The sequence below is a fragment of the Tetrao urogallus genome (assembly GCF_951394365.1).
Source record: "Tetrao urogallus genome assembly, chromosome: 16".
In the NCBI taxonomy this organism is placed as follows: domain Eukaryota; kingdom Metazoa; phylum Chordata; class Aves; order Galliformes; family Phasianidae; genus Tetrao; species Tetrao urogallus.
Window position 1 is genome coordinate 10069219 of NC_136829.1, and position 18117 is coordinate 10087335.

General features: G+C 58.5%; 1 protein-coding gene across 2 annotated transcripts; it reads left to right on the forward strand.

The window, feature by feature from the left end:
• Positions 1 to 3085: 3085 nt before the first annotated feature.
• Positions 3086 to 15312, forward strand: UCKL1 (uridine-cytidine kinase 1 like 1; the record flags this gene model as incomplete). Of its 2 annotated transcripts, none has more annotated exons than XM_079543410.1 (15): positions 3086 to 3153; positions 4760 to 4953; positions 5215 to 5321; positions 5492 to 5662; positions 5927 to 5998; positions 6781 to 6970; positions 7405 to 7466; positions 8405 to 8421; positions 13032 to 13130; positions 13238 to 13331; positions 13482 to 13544; positions 13810 to 13932; positions 14250 to 14357; positions 14649 to 14805; positions 15236 to 15312. In XM_079543410.1, 15 exons carry the CDS (start codon positions 3086 to 3088, stop codon positions 15310 to 15312), a joined length of 1602 nt encoding a protein of 533 aa, XP_079399536.1. The 2 variants fall into 2 exon arrangements, with proteins under 2 accessions (XP_079399536.1, XP_079399535.1); XM_079543409.1 differs by lacking the exon at positions 8405 to 8421 and adding an exon at positions 11086 to 11105.
• Between the last annotated feature and the right edge of the window lie 2805 nt (positions 15313 to 18117).

The following is an 18117-nucleotide window of genomic DNA, read 5'->3' on the forward strand; positions in this document are numbered from 1 at the left end:
CACCTGCAGCACCACCAAAACTCATCTTCACGCCTCCCACAGCTCAGGATAAGGGCTACACCTGCGTGCGTGGGGCTGGGACCCATCGCTCCACACAGCCCACCCCAGCAAGGGCTCCAACAGCATCCAGCACCGGCGCTACCCACGCCACGGAGCACTGATGGCACAGGGGGGAGGAGGGGGGCAGGAAGGAGCCCCCCAAGCCCGTGGTGCCATAAGCCCTGCTCCCCAGCCCCCCCCCAGCAGCACTGTCCTCCTCCACCCGTCAACGCTGGGCCCGTTCTGCTCCTTCCTTTCTCTCCTCATAGCACCCATCCCATGGCATACCCGAATGTCTCTGTCAGTCGATGCCAGTTATTTAGTGCATTAAGTGTATTTTGGGGGAAAGAAAGAAAAAAAAAAAAAAAATTAAAAAAAAAATTTAAGAATTTTCAATTTATCACTTGTAACCATATATATAAATATATAAATATATATATTAAAAAAAAAAAAGTGTTTATTTGCAAAAAAAAAAAAGAAAAAAAAATCCGTTTTAACAGTAAACTATCTTATAATGAACTCCCGATTTGTGCAGATCCGTTCTTTTGTTAATCATCGACAAATCCTCAGCTGCAGGGCACCGCAGCACGCAGCTATCAGCGCCGGGGAGGGAGCACTCCATGTACTGTATGTATGAAAAGCAGCTGTATCGAATAAATGTTTATTGATTTTTTACTGTGGTCATCGTCGTCGTTTGGTGGGTGATGACATCTGTGATGAGGTGGAGCTTTGCAAGGGGGGGGGGGGGGGGGGTCCTTCCTTGTGTTCCCTCTGCTTTTAGCACCGAATTATCCCGGAGGAGCCCTGCCCAAGGAGGCTGTGGATGCCCCATCCGTGCAGGCATTCAAGGCCAGGCTGGATGTGGCTCTGAGCAGCCTGCTCTGCCGGTTGGCGGCCCTGCACGCAGCCGGGGGTTGAAACGAGACGATCGTTGTGGTCCTTTTTAACCCATTCTATGATTCCGCGGGGCTCGCAGGTGGGAAGGCACACATCTGCCTCCCCGGCCCCTTCAGCACCCACCTGTGCCCGCAGCATCCAGCGGAGCCTCACCGCACCTCCGCACGCCCGCGTCTCCCCGCCCGTCCCCGCATCCCCCGCCCGCACTACAAGTCCCGGAGATCCCCGCGGCAGCTCCGCCCCTCCCGGCCCCGTTCCGCACCTCCCGCCCGGCCTCTCCCGGCAGCGTTATGGCCGCGGCCCCGGCGGCCGAGGCGGCCCCGGCGGCGGACGCGAGGTACGGGCGGTGCGGGGCGCGGCGCGGGGCCGGATGGATCCGCGCTCCTACCGCCGTCGCGCAGCTCCGCGCGGAGCGGAACGCGTCCCCGGGTGGGTCGGGCTCTGAGTCGGCGCCGCGGGGATCGGGGGCCCTTCCTGCGCCCATCCCGCCGGGCGGGGCTGTGGGTGGCGGCCCCGCCGTGGTGTCCCGGGCCGCGGATGGGGGCGGCCGGTGCGGGGGGGGGGGGGGTTCCGTGGTTCCGCCGCTTCCCGCGAGCCCCGTTGTGACGCAGCGGCCGCGGGCTGCTCCGCTGGGACCGGGTGGCGGCCGTGGGGAGCGTGGCGGTGATCGCCTTCCCCAGCCGGGCTGCGGTGCGGCCATTGAGCAGCGGTGCGGGGCGCGAGGAGGGTCCGGAGCGGCGCTGAGCTCCCGGGGAGAAGCGGAGTCCCGCATCCCGCACCTCTCAGGGCGTCCCCATCTCTTCCCCCTGCGACGACTTCAGTTCTTCTTCAGCCCGAGCCCTCCGCTCCTGCGGCCCATCCTTGTGTCCCGAGGCCACGGGTGGGATCTTAGAAACCTTCTGGTAGGAAAAGAATGAAATCCCGGACCGTTCATCCCGCACGAGAGCTGAGAGCGCGGGCTGAGATGCGGGCTGTGCTGCGCCCTGTCGGACGGAGGCAGGAGAGGCACCGGCTGCGCGATGGGGGACGGCGGCACGTGGGCAAGGACTGCTGCGTTCCGGTTTCCGATCTCTTTCTTTTTTGTTGTTGTTTTGGGAAAGAATAGAAATCGCTGCGGAAGGGAATTTTATTCTTAAGTTTCTGAGTGTGCTTTTCCAGAGCAGGGATTGGGAAGGGGAGTTGGCTGCAGGGCTGCGGCGCTGGGGATGCGCCTCCTGATCCCGCTGTCCCCAAATCCCCCAGCACTGTGCTGGCACTGCTGGAGTCCCGCGCTCATCCCATGCTGCACGTGGCATTGGCACAGTCCTACAGCACTGCGCACGGGGACAGCAGGGTCCCCATGTCCCCAGAGGAGGAGGAGGAGGAAGGTCCTGCCCCATCTCCAAACCTTCCCCTGCTCGGTGCCTGCATTGTCCCCGGTGCCCCTTGGAGCTGTCACCTGCCCGCGCTGGGGGTGATTGGATGACTAGGAATGCGTCCCCAAAGCTGTGCCCGCTGTCACCTGGCGTAGCGTGGAGCTGATTCTCGAGCACTGCAGAATGAATCTTTGGGTTCCCAACCCCTGCGCTGGGCTCAGAGCTGCCGAAATGCTGGGGGGGGGGGGGGGGGGGGGGGGGGGAGAGACAGCGGGCGCCGGGACCCGACCGAGCAGCAGCGTTATTCTTAGTGCCGGTGTTGAGTTTCGCACTTGTTTACTGCTGTGACTCTTCCCGTGGAGCCGGAGGGGCTCCGAGCCGAACGCCGTGGGCCGTGGGAGGCTCAGAGCCCCTCAGTGCCCCCTCTCCATCCCCACCCCAGGACCCCGCGCTCACCGTGCTGAGCAGCCCCGTGCTCTGAGTGCCCAATGCAGCCAAAGCAGCCACTGCCCGGCAGTTGGTTGTTTGTCTGCCCAGAGGAGGTGTCATCCTTGCCCCCCCCCCCCCCCACCCCACCCCCTTGTTTTTTCTTTAATCAAGCCAGTGCTATTAATATCAGGTAATGAACATAATCTCAGCGTTAAGCTATCCTCTTATGCACGCTGAGCTCCCAGCACCTCCCGTCCCGGCGCCGTGCCCCCCCTCCCGTACTGCCTGGCTCCGGGCCCCCCCTGCACTACTTGGGGCCATCCCTGTATGGCTCATCCCCACCGAGCAGCACCGAGCCCCCAACCATGAGCAGCCCCCCCACCTACGGCAGCGTCCGCTTCTCAGGCTGCCGGACCCTGGCACCCGCGGGCAGGTGAGCTCCCCTTTATGGGGTGGGTTTGAGGTTAGGGTTAAGGGTTTTTCCCAAGAAGAGGGGATGGGAAGTTGGGCATTGGGGCGCAAGGGACCCTCCAACACAATGGGGCTGTCTAAGCAAAGCGAAGGGGATGCACGGGCAGCGGGGGCAGCAAAGGATCCCCAACCCCAGGAGGAGGTCGGGGTGCCCCAAGCGGGGCTCTGCAGGAGGGTTCCCCACCCCGGGTGACGTTTCCATTTGGATTTACCTTGTCCTGTTGTCATGCTGCTCGGAGCGAAGGGCCCCGTGGGGCTGCGTGTGGGACAAGGACAGCACTGCCCTCACTGCAGCCCTCCTGCAGGATCACCCGGTGCACAGAGCAGCGCTGCTATTAATAGGGCCCAGGGCTCTGCACCGGGTCAGGAGTGCAGCCCTGAGTGGTGGGAAGGAACAGGAGGAAATGGGGAGTGGAGAGGAGCAGGAGGTGGTCGGGGCAGCCCTGAGGCCACGCAGGGAATTTGTGACCTTTGCCGAGCTCCGAAGCGGTGGCTCAGTGCTGTTTGTCTGAGATAAATCATGGGAACGTGGGTTTGAGAGGCGGAGTGCAACATTTACATAGCAGTCCATAAGAGTGAGGGTGAGATGAGGCAAAGCAGAGAGGCTCTGGAAATAGGATTAGGGCTCCCCGGGTCCAGGAGCACACTGCACCTGGATGGCAGCCCTGCAGCGCTGCGGGATGGGGCAGCACGAGCAGCACTTGTGCCACTGCCATCCTCTGATCACAGGGGTGTTGATGGGCTGGGGGCAAGTTGGGGGCTGGCAGGGATGCAGCTCTGAGCAGAAGGTGCAGTAATGCTGGCGGTGGTTGAGAGCTCCTGGTTCTGGAGAGGGCTGGGTTGCACTGGGTGCAGTGGATGCCGTGGTTGCAGTGGGAGCACTGGGCAGCTCTACACGCAGATGGCCGGTCTGAAATTTTGGTCATTATCTAGCATTATTCTAAAAAGGGCCGTGGGAGGGAAGGGAACTAATCTTAATGCTGAAACAGCTTAAAACCCAACAAAATCTGCCAAACCCTGCAGTTTAAGCCCTCTGAAGAGCAAAACAGAACTGAGAGGCAGCAAAGCCCCAGCCAGGCTGTAGCTATTGGCACCGGAGCTCTCGGATCTGGCAGAAATGTTGTCCCTACCCAATCCCACCTCTGTCTCTCATGGGGAGAAAAAGACTGGCTTTTCAATGCTGGCTACGGAGAAGCAGGACAAGCAGCTCTGGCTCTGGGTGTCGATCAGTCTGCCATGGCTGTGCACACACAGCTTATCTCCTGCCCTTATCACCTCGCAGCCGCCGTGTCCTGCTGCCAAGTGCCAGCTCTGGGCTCCATTTGCTCCTCTCCCTCCTGATGCAGATAAGAGGGAGCGCTCAGCGGCTGCAGCCCGCACAGCAACGTGGGCACAAGCAGCTTCAGGAGGGGCGTTCCTGCCTGCAGCCCCTCTGCCTGGTGCTGGGAAGCTCATGGGATGGACGTGAAGGGTCTCAGCCCTATATAGGATGGGATTTGGGCAGAGCTGGAGAGCTGCAGGTGGGGTTGCCGTGCTCGTTGAACCCACTGCTCCCTGTTTCTCCCCAGCAACAGCAGCGCCGAGTCGCTGGACCGGCTGTACCCGGCGGTGGGCTCCTCCAAGCCGCCCCGAAAGCGGACCACCAGCCAGTGCAAGTCGGAGCCCCCGCTGCTGCGCACCAGCAAAAGGACCATCTACACCGCCGGGCGGCCGCCCTGGTACAATGAGCACGGCACGCAGTCCAAGGAGGCCTTTGTCATAGGTGGGCATGGGTGGCTGCGTCCCACCGCTGGGCTGTTGGTGCTGCAGGGGGAGCCAGGGAGGGTTCCTGCTGTTGCCCTGCTCCCACAACCTCAGAACTGTGGAGTCACAGAGTCGTGATGGTTGGAGATGATCATCCGGTCCAACCTGGTTGGAGCTGTGTTGCCTTTAAGGTCCCTTCCAATGCAAGGCATTCTGTGATGGGTGCTGTGGCCTTGGAGGCAGGTCAGGGCTCCGTAGCCCCATCCCTTCTTTCTGGCAGGTCTGGGAGGGGGCAGCGCCTCTGGGAAGACCACGGTGGCCACCATGATCATCGAGGCTCTGGATGTCCCTTGGGTGGTTCTGCTCTCCATGGATTCCTTCTACAAGGTGAGGCCACGCAGCCCGATGGGGAAACGTGGTGGGGATGAGGCAGCAGCCTCCTGCTTTCCCCTGGCCCCGTGGCGTTGGGGCAGGAGGAGACGTGGCACAGCAGTGGGGTGATGGTGATCTGGGGCTGCAGAGTGGATGGCCGCTCACTGACCCATCTTTGGGGCCAGGTGCTGACCAAGCAGCAGCAGGAGCAGGCAGCCAGCAATGACTTCAACTTTGACCACCCCGATGCCTTTGACTTTGACCTCATCATCGCCACCCTGAAGAAGCTGAAGCAAGGCAAGAGTGTGAAGATTCCCATCTACGACTTCACCACCCACAGCCGGAAGAAGGAATGGGTATGGGACGTCGAGGGGCATGGGATGAGGTGGGGGGCTGCCACCTCTGTACAGCCTGCCAGTAGATTGCAAGGGCAGCGGGCTGCACGGAGGAGAAAACCCATGGGTTGTGCTTGTGTCACTGAGAGCTCTTTGAGTCCTACAAGTGACTGCAAGGCACAGGAAATAGAGGAGCTGATCATTCGCTGTGTTATCATCTTCCCTGGAGTGTGGTATCTCTGCACGCATTCTCTGTCCAACCACATCGATTTTTTGCCTCTGCAGAAAACCCTCTATGGTGCCAATGTGATTATTTTTGAAGGTATCATGGCATTCGCAGACAAGGAGCTGCTGAAGGTGAGGCAGCCCCATCCTGCAGCCCGTGCTTTGCTGGGTGCAGTGGGTATGCTGGGTGTACACGTTGTCCTGAGTGTCCTGGTTGCAGTGGGCATACTGAGTGTGCCAGTTGCAGTGGGTGTCCTGGTTGCAGTGGGGCACTGGGTGCACTGTCTTCTCATGCTGCATCAGCATCACCTGCATGCCCACCCTGCATGCCCCCTCCTGATGTTCCACAGCAGGGGAAGAGCCCCGGGCAGACGTGGAGCAGAGGGCCGTGTGTCAGCCATTCCTTCCCAGGAATTTGGAGCCAAGCTGTGACCTGGTCCTTGGCAGCAAAGGTGTATCAACATGACCAGAAGTACCTCCGTGCTGCCTGGCTCAGCTTGCAGCAAAGCTGGCTGCAGCCATGCTCTGCAGAGCCTGGTGTTCCCAGGCTGAGTTCATCCAGCACTTCAGGCATTCCTGAGAAGTGCTCAGCTGCACGAGAACCCTATAGGCTCATAGCCATGCACTAGCATAGCCAAGCTCAGTCTAGGAAGTTCCCTTCCCTGCCAAGGGAACGTTTGTACTGCACTTTCCTGGAGCAACGATGACCTCCAGTGGACAGCTGAGTGCATCCCCGAGCAGCTTTCTTTCTGCTCATCCTTCAACCAAGGGCAAGCAGCAGGGATCCCAGCCCCCTGAAACGACATCCCCCAAAGTGCCGGGGCTGCATGGAGGGCGGGTCGTGGAGCAGGACGGGTTTTGGGGTTGGCTGCAGCTTCAGCTGATGCGATTCGTTCCCACTGCTCTCCTTGCAGCTCCTCGACCTGAAGATCTTTGTGGACACGGATTCGGACATCCGCTTGGTGCGCCGCCTGCGCAGGGACATCAGTGAGCGTGGCCGTGACATCGAGGGAGTCATCAAGCAGTACAACAAGTTTGTGAAGCCCGCCTTCGACCAGTACATCCAGCCCACCATGCGGCTGGCCGACATCGTCGTGCCCCGAGGTACCCCACGCTGCTTATGGTTCCTCCAGGGCTCCGTTTTAGGCCCCAGTTCTCTTTAATGTTTTCATCGGTGACTTGGATGTAGGGATGGAAGGTGTTGTAACAAGCTTGCCGACAAGCATAGGATCGTTAATGTTGGAAAAGACCTCTCAAATCCCTGAGTCCAACCTCACCTCACCGTGCCCACTGACCGTGTCCCTCAGTGCCACATCTCCACGGCTCTGGAACACCTCCAGGGACAGCACTAAATTAGGAGCTGTTGACTCCATGAAGAGTGGAGAGGCCTTGCAGAGAGATGTAGACAGATTGGAGAGCTGGGCAGTCATCAGCTGCATGGAGTTTAATGAGAGCAGGTTCTAGATTCTGCAGCAGGGCAGCGAGGTTGGCACTGTGGCCACACCTCACTGTTTATTTCTGCTTTTGCTTGACTCCAGGGAGTGGAAACACGGTGGCCATTGATCTGATCGTCCAGCACGTGCACAGCCAGCTGGAGGAGGTATGTCCTGGCTCCGGCCCCATGAACTGCTCTGTGCCTTGCTTCTCTGTGTCCCGGTGCTCCGCTGGGAACAAACCCACCTCACACACTGCAGTGCAGTGCCCTGGGGGCAGCAAGCCATGCAGGGACAAAGCATCCTGCCTGGCTCCAACACCTCTGCTCTCTGGCTCTGGCTTCTCCTTTTCGCCCCCTGCTGCCATTGCTGCAGCCTTCCCAGTCCAGAGCTCTGTTTTCCACTTCAATGCTGGGTGCAGCCCACGGGTGTCAAAACCCAAAGCTTTGCCACAGCTTACTCACAGCCTGAGCCACGTCCTTCTCCACTGCTGACCACAGAGAGCCATATTTTGTATGGTTCTGGGCCTTGAGCCTGCGACCCATCCACCAAAGGACACGGTTGTGTGTTGCCATCCCCGAGCCACGCAGCTTCCTCCCACCCTACTCGTAGCTTTGATGTCGAAGCTGTGACGATGCTCAGGGCGATGCTCTGGGAAATTGATGGCTTTATAAGTAAAGGGCTCAATTCCTGCAGAAATTCCTGAGCCCCGGATGAACTCCGTGCAGCCCCAGGGCCGCCTGCTCTGTGCTAGGGCACGGTGTGAGCTTCCCTTGGGCCCCCACTCCCTGCTGCCAGGGCTTTCTGGCCTCCCCAGTTTCCAGCAATACACTCTGGCAGGAATCTAAACCCTGCTTCTAGGACACAGAGCTCAGCCCAGAGCCCTGGGAGTTCTGCAGCCAGCAAACACGGCAGCTCCTGCCCAGAGCAAGGGCTTGGCCGGGGCTTAGCGTTTCTTTGGGGAGGGGAAGAAGGGGAAAAAAAAAAAACCTACATGTGAATGCAGGAAAATATTCCTATTTTTCCTTTTCTTTTGTCTTGAAACGCCCCTGGTGTTGGCAATGCTTAATACCGGTTGCATTGTGTCTTTGTGTTGCTGCCGCAGCGTGAACTCAGTGTCAGGTAAGAGCCCCTAACTCTGTCCTGTCCGTGCAGCCCGAGGCATTTCCAATGCCAGGCACTGCTTGGCCTAACCCTGACCTGCAGGCAGGTGTAAGGCCACCTGTAAGGCCACCACGTCCCTGGCCATGGGAGAGGCTCTGCAGCAGCACTCTGCGTTCAGGCATCCGCTCCCATTGCCCTTCCACAAGACAAACGTTCAGACCCACCTTCCAACCCCTGGTGGATGCTCTAAAGCATGCAGCCATTTACTTCCCCTCAGCGTTTGGATCCAGATGGGCTGTTTTTCCATTAGGCAGCCAGCTGGGTTCACAGCTATTTGTGTAGGAGGCAGAGCAGCACGTTACTGCGCTCAGGTTTCCGTTTGGATCTTCATTGTTTTATGGAGACACTAAGTAACCCAAAAACTTGAATTTGGCAAAGCTTTCAAAATACCAAAGGTGAACAGGAAAGGCTCTCTTCTTTACTTCTTCTCAAGCCATTTGTTTCCCAGACTGAGCAATTGGATGGTTTATTTTGATTCTTTTTGCTTGCTCGTTGGGGCATGTCCATACGGTGCCATGTGTAAGCCCCCCGTGTGCCTGGAGGTTTGGGTGGGAAGCTGCTCTGTAGCATATGTACATATATGTGCATATAGAAAGACATACCCACAACAGATTTCCCTTCTCTCCACTGATTCTCTGCCTTAATCAAATCTGGCCCTCAGTAGAAGTGATCTTTGCACTTTTTGTGCTCCCTGCGTATGGAGCAGCATGTCAGTGTGAGCACTGCAGTGACAGCCAGCTGAGGGAAGTGACTTTGACCTTCAGAAGTACCTCCATGGTAATCACAGCCATGGATATCTTTAAGTTTTTAAGTTCAGTGGCTCCTGGTTCCCATTTGTGCCTTTGCCAGAAAGTCTGGAAAGAATATCCAGTGAAAATCCATTGATGCTCCTGGAGTGCTGGTGGGTGTCACTGCCTCTTGGCTGTGGGGACACAGCCAGGTCGTTGAACAGAACCTGGATGCTCAGACCTGGCCCCAGCTCAAGGTATCCTCTTGTTTCCCCTGTGCCAGGTTGGTGTGCCACTGCCTGACCTCAGCTGCTTCATGGTGAGGTGGTGTGGCCCCAGCACTGCTGCCCAGAGAGCTGAGGGGTCCCCATCCCTGGAGGTGCCCACAGCCACGAATGGGCCCTGTGCAGCCTGGTCTATGGGAGGTGTCCCTGTCCATGATCCAGTGGTTGGAGCTGGCTGGGCTGTAATGTCTGTTCCAACTCAGACATTCTGCAATACCATGATTCTGGGGTCGCTGAGGTCCCTTCCAACCCAACCATTCTATGATTCTATGCAATGAGTGAATTCTGAGGAGGTTAAAGAGAGCAGCGCCCCAGACCCATGGGCTGTTCCACACCACTGGCAGCCTCCACTTTGCTCTGCATCCTCTCAGGGTGAAACTCAGGTCCTGGGGTCATTGCATCCCATCCAGCCCCCCTTGTTTAACCACACGTGCTGGAGCTGTGGTTACCCACCCTTTGCACTATGCCAGGTGACCAGCAGCACCTGCAGCCTGTTTGCTGTCCCATTTTAGCCATCAGCCTGGCTCAGGGAGCCTCTGCTCGTTTCAGCTGACTTCCCTTGCCGATCGATTCCCCCCCTCCTCTCCCAAGGTCTGGATCAGCTTGGCATGCCCTCTGCCAATTGTGTCTTTAAATATCAGCCCGTGGCGCAGTCTGATAGCCCTTGTTTGAAATGTCAGCTGTGAAAGCCAGCCGCTGTACGTGTTTGAAATGCCTTGACTGCATCACTCCTTTGTAGCTGGATGTCTCTTGTCTGCTTCCTGTTTGATAGCATGCTCAACAAAGAGCCGAGGATGTTCCCTGAAGCCTTCCTGAGCGATGGCCACCCCTTTTCTCTCCTTTCTTTTTCTTCTTCCTTTTTCTTTTCTTTTTTTTTTTTTTTACCTTCAAACCTTTTGTTCTGGGGGAGGGGGGAAAAAATAAGTTTCCAAAGTGAGATGTCTTCTTGACGTGCTCATGGCCGCCTGTCTGAATGCTCCGCCGCCTCACTGGGGAGAGGGTGGGAGCATCACTGGTGGCTGCATGACCTGCTGTGCCTGTGTCCATGTATGGTGTGTGAGTCCTCTACGTGGACACCTGGTCCAGGGGGGGCCTTGGAGGTCCTCGAGGTCTTCCCAGCTGCTGGTGATGCTCAGCTCAGCGCTGGGTTTCTCCCACTGTTCCCATTGCTCTGGGCTTTACGGTGTCACCGAGGCTGCAGGAGGTGGGCACCGCTGTGTGCACACTGGGTGGAGGTTGTGCAGGCTTCAGCTCCTGCACATGCTTTGGGATTGTGGGGCTCTGGAGGCATCAGGGAGCCCTGCAATGTGGTGCTGAATGGGACGCAGTGTCCCTGGGGTGACAGATGGGGCTCAGCATGGAGCTGAACTGGTGCACTGGGGAGCAGAGGTGACACGGTTTGGTCACCCTGGAAGGGGCGTTGGGGTCTGTATGCAGGCGGCCATTCTCGGGCAGCTCCAAGAACCACCGATCCACTGGGACTTTTTTTTCCCCCCTTTGACTAATGCCAGTGCTTTTTCCTTTATTTCATGTCCTGTTTGTCCCTCTCCCCTAAAACTCTGGTGTCTCCCGTCTTGTCTCCCCGAATGTCCCTCCCACCTGGTGACCAGAGGAAGCTACGCTGGGATATGTGAGGAGACCTCCACTGCTGGCAGCGTTCGGGGTGTGACACTAACAGCATGGCTGGGGCCAGGGCCGTGCAGCGTGAGCGTGCTACTAACCTGGGCTGCACACGGGGTCCTGCTTCTCTGGGGCTTCACAGGTCAAAATAGGGTGGGAGGGACCCGAAAGTCTCTTTCTTCATCCCTGAAAGTGATGATGCTGAACAGCATCCCAAGAAGCAGGGCTGCATCCCGCACCCAGCCCTACGCGGGGGTTGCAGGAGGTGCAGAAGGTGCAGTGAGGAGCTGCTGACAGCGTTCCCCGAGGGTTGCTGACAGCTCGAGATGCAGGGGAGGTGTTCTGGGGCTGCTGCAGGAGGTGGGAGCAGGAGCTGGGTCTCGGGGCACATGGAGCTGCCCTCCTGCATGGGGTGGCGGTGACGGGGGAAGAGGTTGCAAATTCAGGGACGTGCCTCAATGCCCAGGGCTGCTCTGGGTTTTGGGACAGCAGTTTGGGATGAGAGAGCATACGGGCTCTGCACTGGGAGCAGGCACCCGCATCTGCCAAAGGCAGGGCTCAGCGCCTTGCGCAGTGGCTCACGCCACGTGGGTCAGCGTCCCCAGGGCCAGAGGGGTCAGGCAGGGCTGTGGGTGGTGTCTGTGTCCCCAGGACCCGTCCCCAGGCTGGGGTTGGTGGCAGGAAGGAGGGGACAGAGCCACGCGGTGCTGCTGCGGTGCGGTCGTGGTGTGGGCATAGCTCTGAGAGCAGCTAACCTGAGTTCTGGTGACTAACGGAGTGAGCTGGGCTGGTGCTGGGCACTGGGGGCCTGCTGGCCAGGAGGAGCCCTGACGTACCCCCAGGCCTTGGGAATGTCCCATTTGGCCTTGGTTGGCCAACCTGATCAAGCTGCGGGCGTCCCTGTTCATTGCAGGGGAGTTGGATCAGATGGCCATTAAGGGTCCCTTCCAACTCGGACCATTCTGTAATTCCATGGTGGCTGGAGGCCTCACGCCATCGCGCCCTGCCCTCCTCCGTTCCTACCCAGTCATCTTTCTCTTCCTCTCTGCTCGTGTGCCTGTTTGTGTGTGCAATTAACGCAGGTTTCTGCTTGGTTTGAAATCTTACTCATCTGCTGCTTCCGTCTGTTGGCTCCCTTCTCCCCCTCCCCACCATCTCCCTGCCCAGCTGTGGCCATGGCACATTTGTGGTCTGATGCGTGGCTTTGTGACCCCAGCCCTCCTCCCAGACGAAGGCACTTGCCCATCCTGCCCAGCCCCATGGAAGCCAAAGAGATGTGACCTTCATCTCGTTACTGCCGCTCTCAAGTAGAGAGGTGACTAATGGGGCCCCATTGTGCGCTTCCCTGTGAACGGTGTTCCCTTGATCCAAGAATAGCTCCCAACCCCATTAGTTATGTGGAGATGACTCACACAAAGCCAGCCCCGTCCAGCGGCAAAGTCTTGAAGCTGTTCCCAATTTGGCATCAGCTGCGACCAGCCCTGAATGGGCCGGATGTGCTCAGAAGCAGCCTCACTGCAGCCCGCCACTGCAGCATTGCCCTGGGGGAACTGGGGATGGGGATGACAGTGCTCCTGCCCCACACCCAGCCCTTGTCCTGTGGGGCAGAGACTGCTGTGATGGCCCTTCCTCACCCGCTGAGTGGGGGTCCCACCGCCAGGTCCTCTTCCTGGAGTTCTCCATGGAAACTCTCAGCTGCAGTGGGTCAGCCATGGCTCAGTGACCCAGCAGGGAGGGCACGTCCTGGGGCTGCACCGACCGCCCCTTCCCTGCCTTTTCAGAAGGTCCTGGCCAGGGCTGGCTGCTCATTGGGCTTGGCCACATGGCTTTGGGTTGCGTTGAGAGCTGACATCTGGGAGAATGGCTCCGGCCGTGTGCTGTGCCCCAGCCTTCAGGCACCTCCCCAGAGCCCTCCTGATCCTGTCTTTGGTTTCAGGGCCGCCCTGGCCTCTGCCCATCAGTACCACCCCCTTCCGCAGACCCTCAGCGTGCTGAAGAGCACCCCTCAGGTGCGGGGCATGCACACCATCATCAGGTAATGGCGTGGCACCGCGGGCCCTGGGGCGTAGAGGGGGCTTGGCTGGGTGGGCTCGGCTGGCCTCAGGTTCCCAAGTCCCCAGAGTTCTGCTCTTTGCCTTTCAGAAACAAGGAGACCAGCAGGGACGAGTTCATTTTCTACTCCAAGAGGCTGATGCGGTTGCTGATTGAGCACGCGCTCTCGTTTCTCCCTTTCCAGGTGGGTTCAGGGCTGCACCTGGTGATGAGGTTTTGTCCCATTTCAGTTTGCACGGGTTGGTCAGCTTTCCTGACCATCCCCTGCCTGGCTCCCTGGCAGCAGGGCTCACTGAGAGCCACTGTGATGATGCTTCTCATGGGGTTTTTGCAGAGTTGCACTGTTCAGACACCCCAGGGACAGGACTACGAAGGGAGGACATACAGTGGGAAGCAAGTAAGTGGGAGCAAAAGCTGTTGTTTTCAAACCTCTGGGTGGGGCTTCACTAAAAGCCCTCTGCATGCAGGGGAGAACACCACAGGCATCTTGGGGTTCCCACCAAGCCTGAGTTTGGTACCTTGTGTCAATGGGGCAAAGGTGCCACCGGTGTGCAGCACAACCCTGCGCTGGGCGGGATGCACTTTGGGGTTGTCGTTTGGAGGTTCCCAGTGTTGAAACCCAATGCTGTGTGCCCCCACCTGCCCGAGTGCTCTCACTGCAGATCACCGGGGTGTCCATCCTGCGGGCAGGTGAGACCATGGAGCCAGCACTGCGAGCTGTCTGCAAGGACGTCCGCATCGGGACCATCCTCATTCAGACCAACTGCAACACGGGCGAGCCGGAGGTACGGCGTCTCCTGCCCACGGGCAGGCACGTGGGGTTGGCTTGGGTGTGGTGTGAGTGCTTGGGAAGGGCTTTAAAAGCTTCTGAAGTGGGTTTCGCCAGTAAATATGTGCACGCAGGGCTGGTTTGGTGTCTGCACCGGTGCCTGGCCCCAGGCTAACAGCTCAGATTGCGGTGATGGGAACGTGGAAAGATCCTTCCCTCCTCCTAAAGATGAGCTGGAACTGCTTTGTTGCCTCCATTCTGTACGAGGACAGACCGCTGCGCAGTGCCCTGAGCCTGCAGCCCCTGAGCTGATCCCTCTCTCCCCCTGCCCAGCTCCACTACCTGCGGCTGCCAAAGGACATCAGTGAGGACCACGTCATCCTGATGGACTGCACGGTCTCCACAGGAGCTGCAGCCATGATGGCCGTGCGGGTGCTGCTGGTATGGAGGGTATCGGGTGTGTGGGGGCCTTGCATAAACATTGAGCCTTCCAAAGGGGGGGTGTTGAGAGTCACAGCAAGACCTGGAATGTCTCCAAGGCGTTGACAAAGCCCTTCCTAGGATAGTAACAGCTTAGATTTAGGTGGTTCATTGGTCTTACACCCACCAAACCCTACACCCAGGGACAAAAAGTGGTTCCAGGAAGGTCCTCGAGTGCCCCGAGTGCCAGACTATGGACCATAACACAGCTCGTGTTTGACACCAACTGCCATTCCTCTGCCATTCCTGCAGGATCATGACGTCCCAGAAGACAAGATCTTCCTCCTCTCCCTGCTGATGGCAGAGATGGGTGTCCACTCAGTTGCCTACGCCTTCCCCCGGGTGAAGATCATCACCACAGCTGTAGACAAGAAAGTGAACGACCTCTTCCGGATCATCCCTGGCATTGGTGAGTACTTGAGGAGGAACGTTTGGTGTTTCTGGCCCGCTCAGCAGATGAGGTGAAGCCCTGGTTGTCAGCAGCTCAGCCTTGTTTTAGTCTGCCCTTGTTTTACTGAGGGACCCTTTGCCTCTCCCGGTAGAGAAGCTGGGCTGGGGCAGCTCTGTGCCTCATTCCCTGAGCTGCTGCCTGAAGGAAGCTTGTCCTCAACAAGCTCACTGCGTCCTTCCGTCCTCACCTCTGCTGTGCCAGGAACCACCCCTGCCACGGCAATGCTAAAACAGTCCCCAGTGTGCTAAAACAGCCTCCAGGCTGCTCCAGTTCTGCCGCTACACAAGCGCGAGCACCGTGCAAGCTGTCAGATAAACCTGGTTTTGTTTCCTCGCCTGCTGGGCCAGTCCAAGCTCTCCAGAGCTTTCTCTCTCCCTTCTCCTCATAGGGAACTTCGGTGATCGGTACTTTGGGACGGATGCTCCTCCTGACTGGAGCGACGATGAGGATGCTCTCAGCACTTAGCTGGGTGGGAGATGCCACCAGCGCCAGGCAGCTTCAGCACCGCACCTTAACCCCTCCTGTCCATTGCAGAGATTTCTCCTTTCTCCTCACCAAGCATATATTTTTTTCAAATCTTTCATCAGAGATCTAGGGCATATTTTTTCAAACACAGATCCTAGTGTGACTTTGTGGACAGCCGCGTGTCCCAGCATAGAGTGGAGTTAATTTATTTTAATTTAACTATTTGCCTATATAACTTATTGGAGATATTTTATAAAGAAAAGTAATAAATTTTTTTCTCTGGTTTTCTTGAACGGAGCCATTGCTTGTCATGGCCTTGTGCTGCCCCAAAGGAATCACAGGGTCATTATGGTTGGAAAAGACCTCTGTCATCCCCGAATCCAACCCCAGCTCACTCACTGCGCACACTGCCCAACGACCCTCAGTGCCAATCTCCGCAGCTCTGGGACGCCTCCAGACTCGGTGACCCCACCACCCCCTGTGCAGCTGTGCCACTGCATCACTGCTTTTTTGGAGAACAAATTGTCAAATTTGGTGTCAAATTGTCACCCACCCCCCCCACCGACCCAGGTCTCCCTGCTGAACCTCATCAGGAGGAAAACCCACCGCTCTTCCCCAGCTCCCTCCTCCTGCAGCCTCACGCTAGGGATGCAGTACTGCACTCCAGATCCCGCTGTATCCCTCCTTCCTGCAAGGAGGCTGAAGTTCAGCTTGGATCCTGCTGCACTCGAGGTCAAAAAGCACCAACTCTTCTTCCAGTTCTGCAGCCGGACTGAAGCACATCTCACTCACACAGCCTGCTCTTGCTGCATCAGAGCTGTTGGAGGTGCAGGCCTGCAGGAAGCTGCCAGCGGCCAGAGAAACCTCAGTGGGAGGGAGAAAGCAGTCAGAGGAGGCTGTGCTGAGCACAGAGCGTTTTCCCTTTCCTGCACGATGCAAAGTACCGATGCCACATCCTTGTGCTGGCAGTAAGCGGGCCGAGGCGAGCCCACTCTGCACTGGGCAGCCCTGGATGGGAGAAGAAGAGGGGACGCTGTGCTCGGCCGCTGCCAAAACGGAGCCTCCGGGTGACAGCTTGGTGTGCGCTCGGCAGTGAGGAGCCCGAAATAACTGCCATTGCTCTGCAGCGCGTTGTGTAAACCTGCACTGCGTTTAAAAGAAAGCAGCTGCCCGAGTTCCTGCAAGCGCCCGGTGAAAGCACGACGCCCTCAGCTTGAAAGCCACGCTCCCAGCCAGCGCCGGCGCTTGATTAGTGCCTCTAAAAATAACTCCTCGCGTAGGTGGAAGGAGAGCTCATAAGCACAAACACAGGAGAGGCAGACGTGGGGCTTCGGGCTGGGGCAGCGTGCGGCCGGGAGCTGAGCATCACCGGGCATCGCCTGCTCCCAGAGTGCTGCCTCCGTGCAGCCCAGCTCAGCCCCATGGAGGAATGCCCACCAGCCTGCATGTGTACGGCTCCTGCAGACCTCCTGAGCCCGATCTGCTCTCAGGGTCCACCCAAAGGGTGAAGGGCCCGCTGGGGAGCAATGCACTCCTTCCCCACTCAGCATCCTTCATTCCAACCCATGCACCCCGTTCCCTGGAGGCCTCATGGACGCGGCAGTTCCCACTCCCTCAAAACAGCCCCCAGCAGGCAGGCAACGTGTCGGGGACGGCCGTGGGGCTGCGAGAAGTGTGGGTGCAGCAGGGCTGTGAACCGCCACAGCAGCAAAGGGCGTCCGTCATCCGTGATCCCCTGCAAGCCTGATGGGCGCCACGACAGCTGTAGGACCCTCCATCACAGGAGTGGAGAACAACCTCGGGGAGAAGGGGGAGGCACCGCATCTCGTTTTGCAGCACGTCCAGGCTGCCAAGTGCCACCCATGCACCCATAGCCGCAGCACCCATAGCTGCAGCACTCATAGCCCCAGCCCCCATAGCCCCAGCCCCCATAGCCGCAGCACCCATAGACCCAGCCCCCATAGACCCAGCCCCCATAGACCCAGCCCCCATAGCGCCAGCACCCATAGCCCCAGCACCCATAGCCCCAACACCCATAGCCACAGCACCCATAGCCCTGGCACCATGGCAGCACAGCAGGGCGCAGCACAGCCCCATGGCTGCCATGTTCAGGGCCAAACACTCATAGCTGCCCCGCAGGCACAGCCCAGGGCAACCGCAACAACCAGAGCTGCACTCTGGGCAGCTCCAGCTTTAACTGCACCGCGACCGTTTCCCTTTGCACGTCTGCATTTGTGCTCAGCAGACCTGTACCTTTCCCCCACCAGACGCACATTTTCCCTTAGCAGATCCACGTTTTCCCCCACCAGACCCCTGTTTTCCCTCAGCACACCGCACACCAGATCCTCACATTTGGCCACCACAGTGCTGAATTCTACCCACGGAACATGGCGCCTTTCTTCCTCACCCCGCCCCACTGGCAGCAGAACTGTTAGATTCAGCGGCACGTGCCACAGCGGGTGGCCTTGGCCCATCCCTGCTGCCATCACCCTTGCCGCCGGCCAGCTGCAGGATGTGGTGCTACCTTGGGAGGCCGCCATCTTGGGAGCCGCCATCTTGGGAGCCGCCATCTTGGGAGGCCGCCATCTCCCTCTCCCCACTCCGCCATTGCCATCACTTCAAGCTCAACTTTCTTCTGCGCGTGACAAGCTGCTGGTGGCAAACACACCACCTCGGAAACACCGTGTGGGTGGTGGGCGGCTCCTCCCCACCTCTGCCTTTCAGGCCGCCCGGTGTGGCAGCCACGATGGCCGCTCGTGGGGCCAAGCGATGAAAACAAGAACGAAGCAACACTTTTTTTGGACA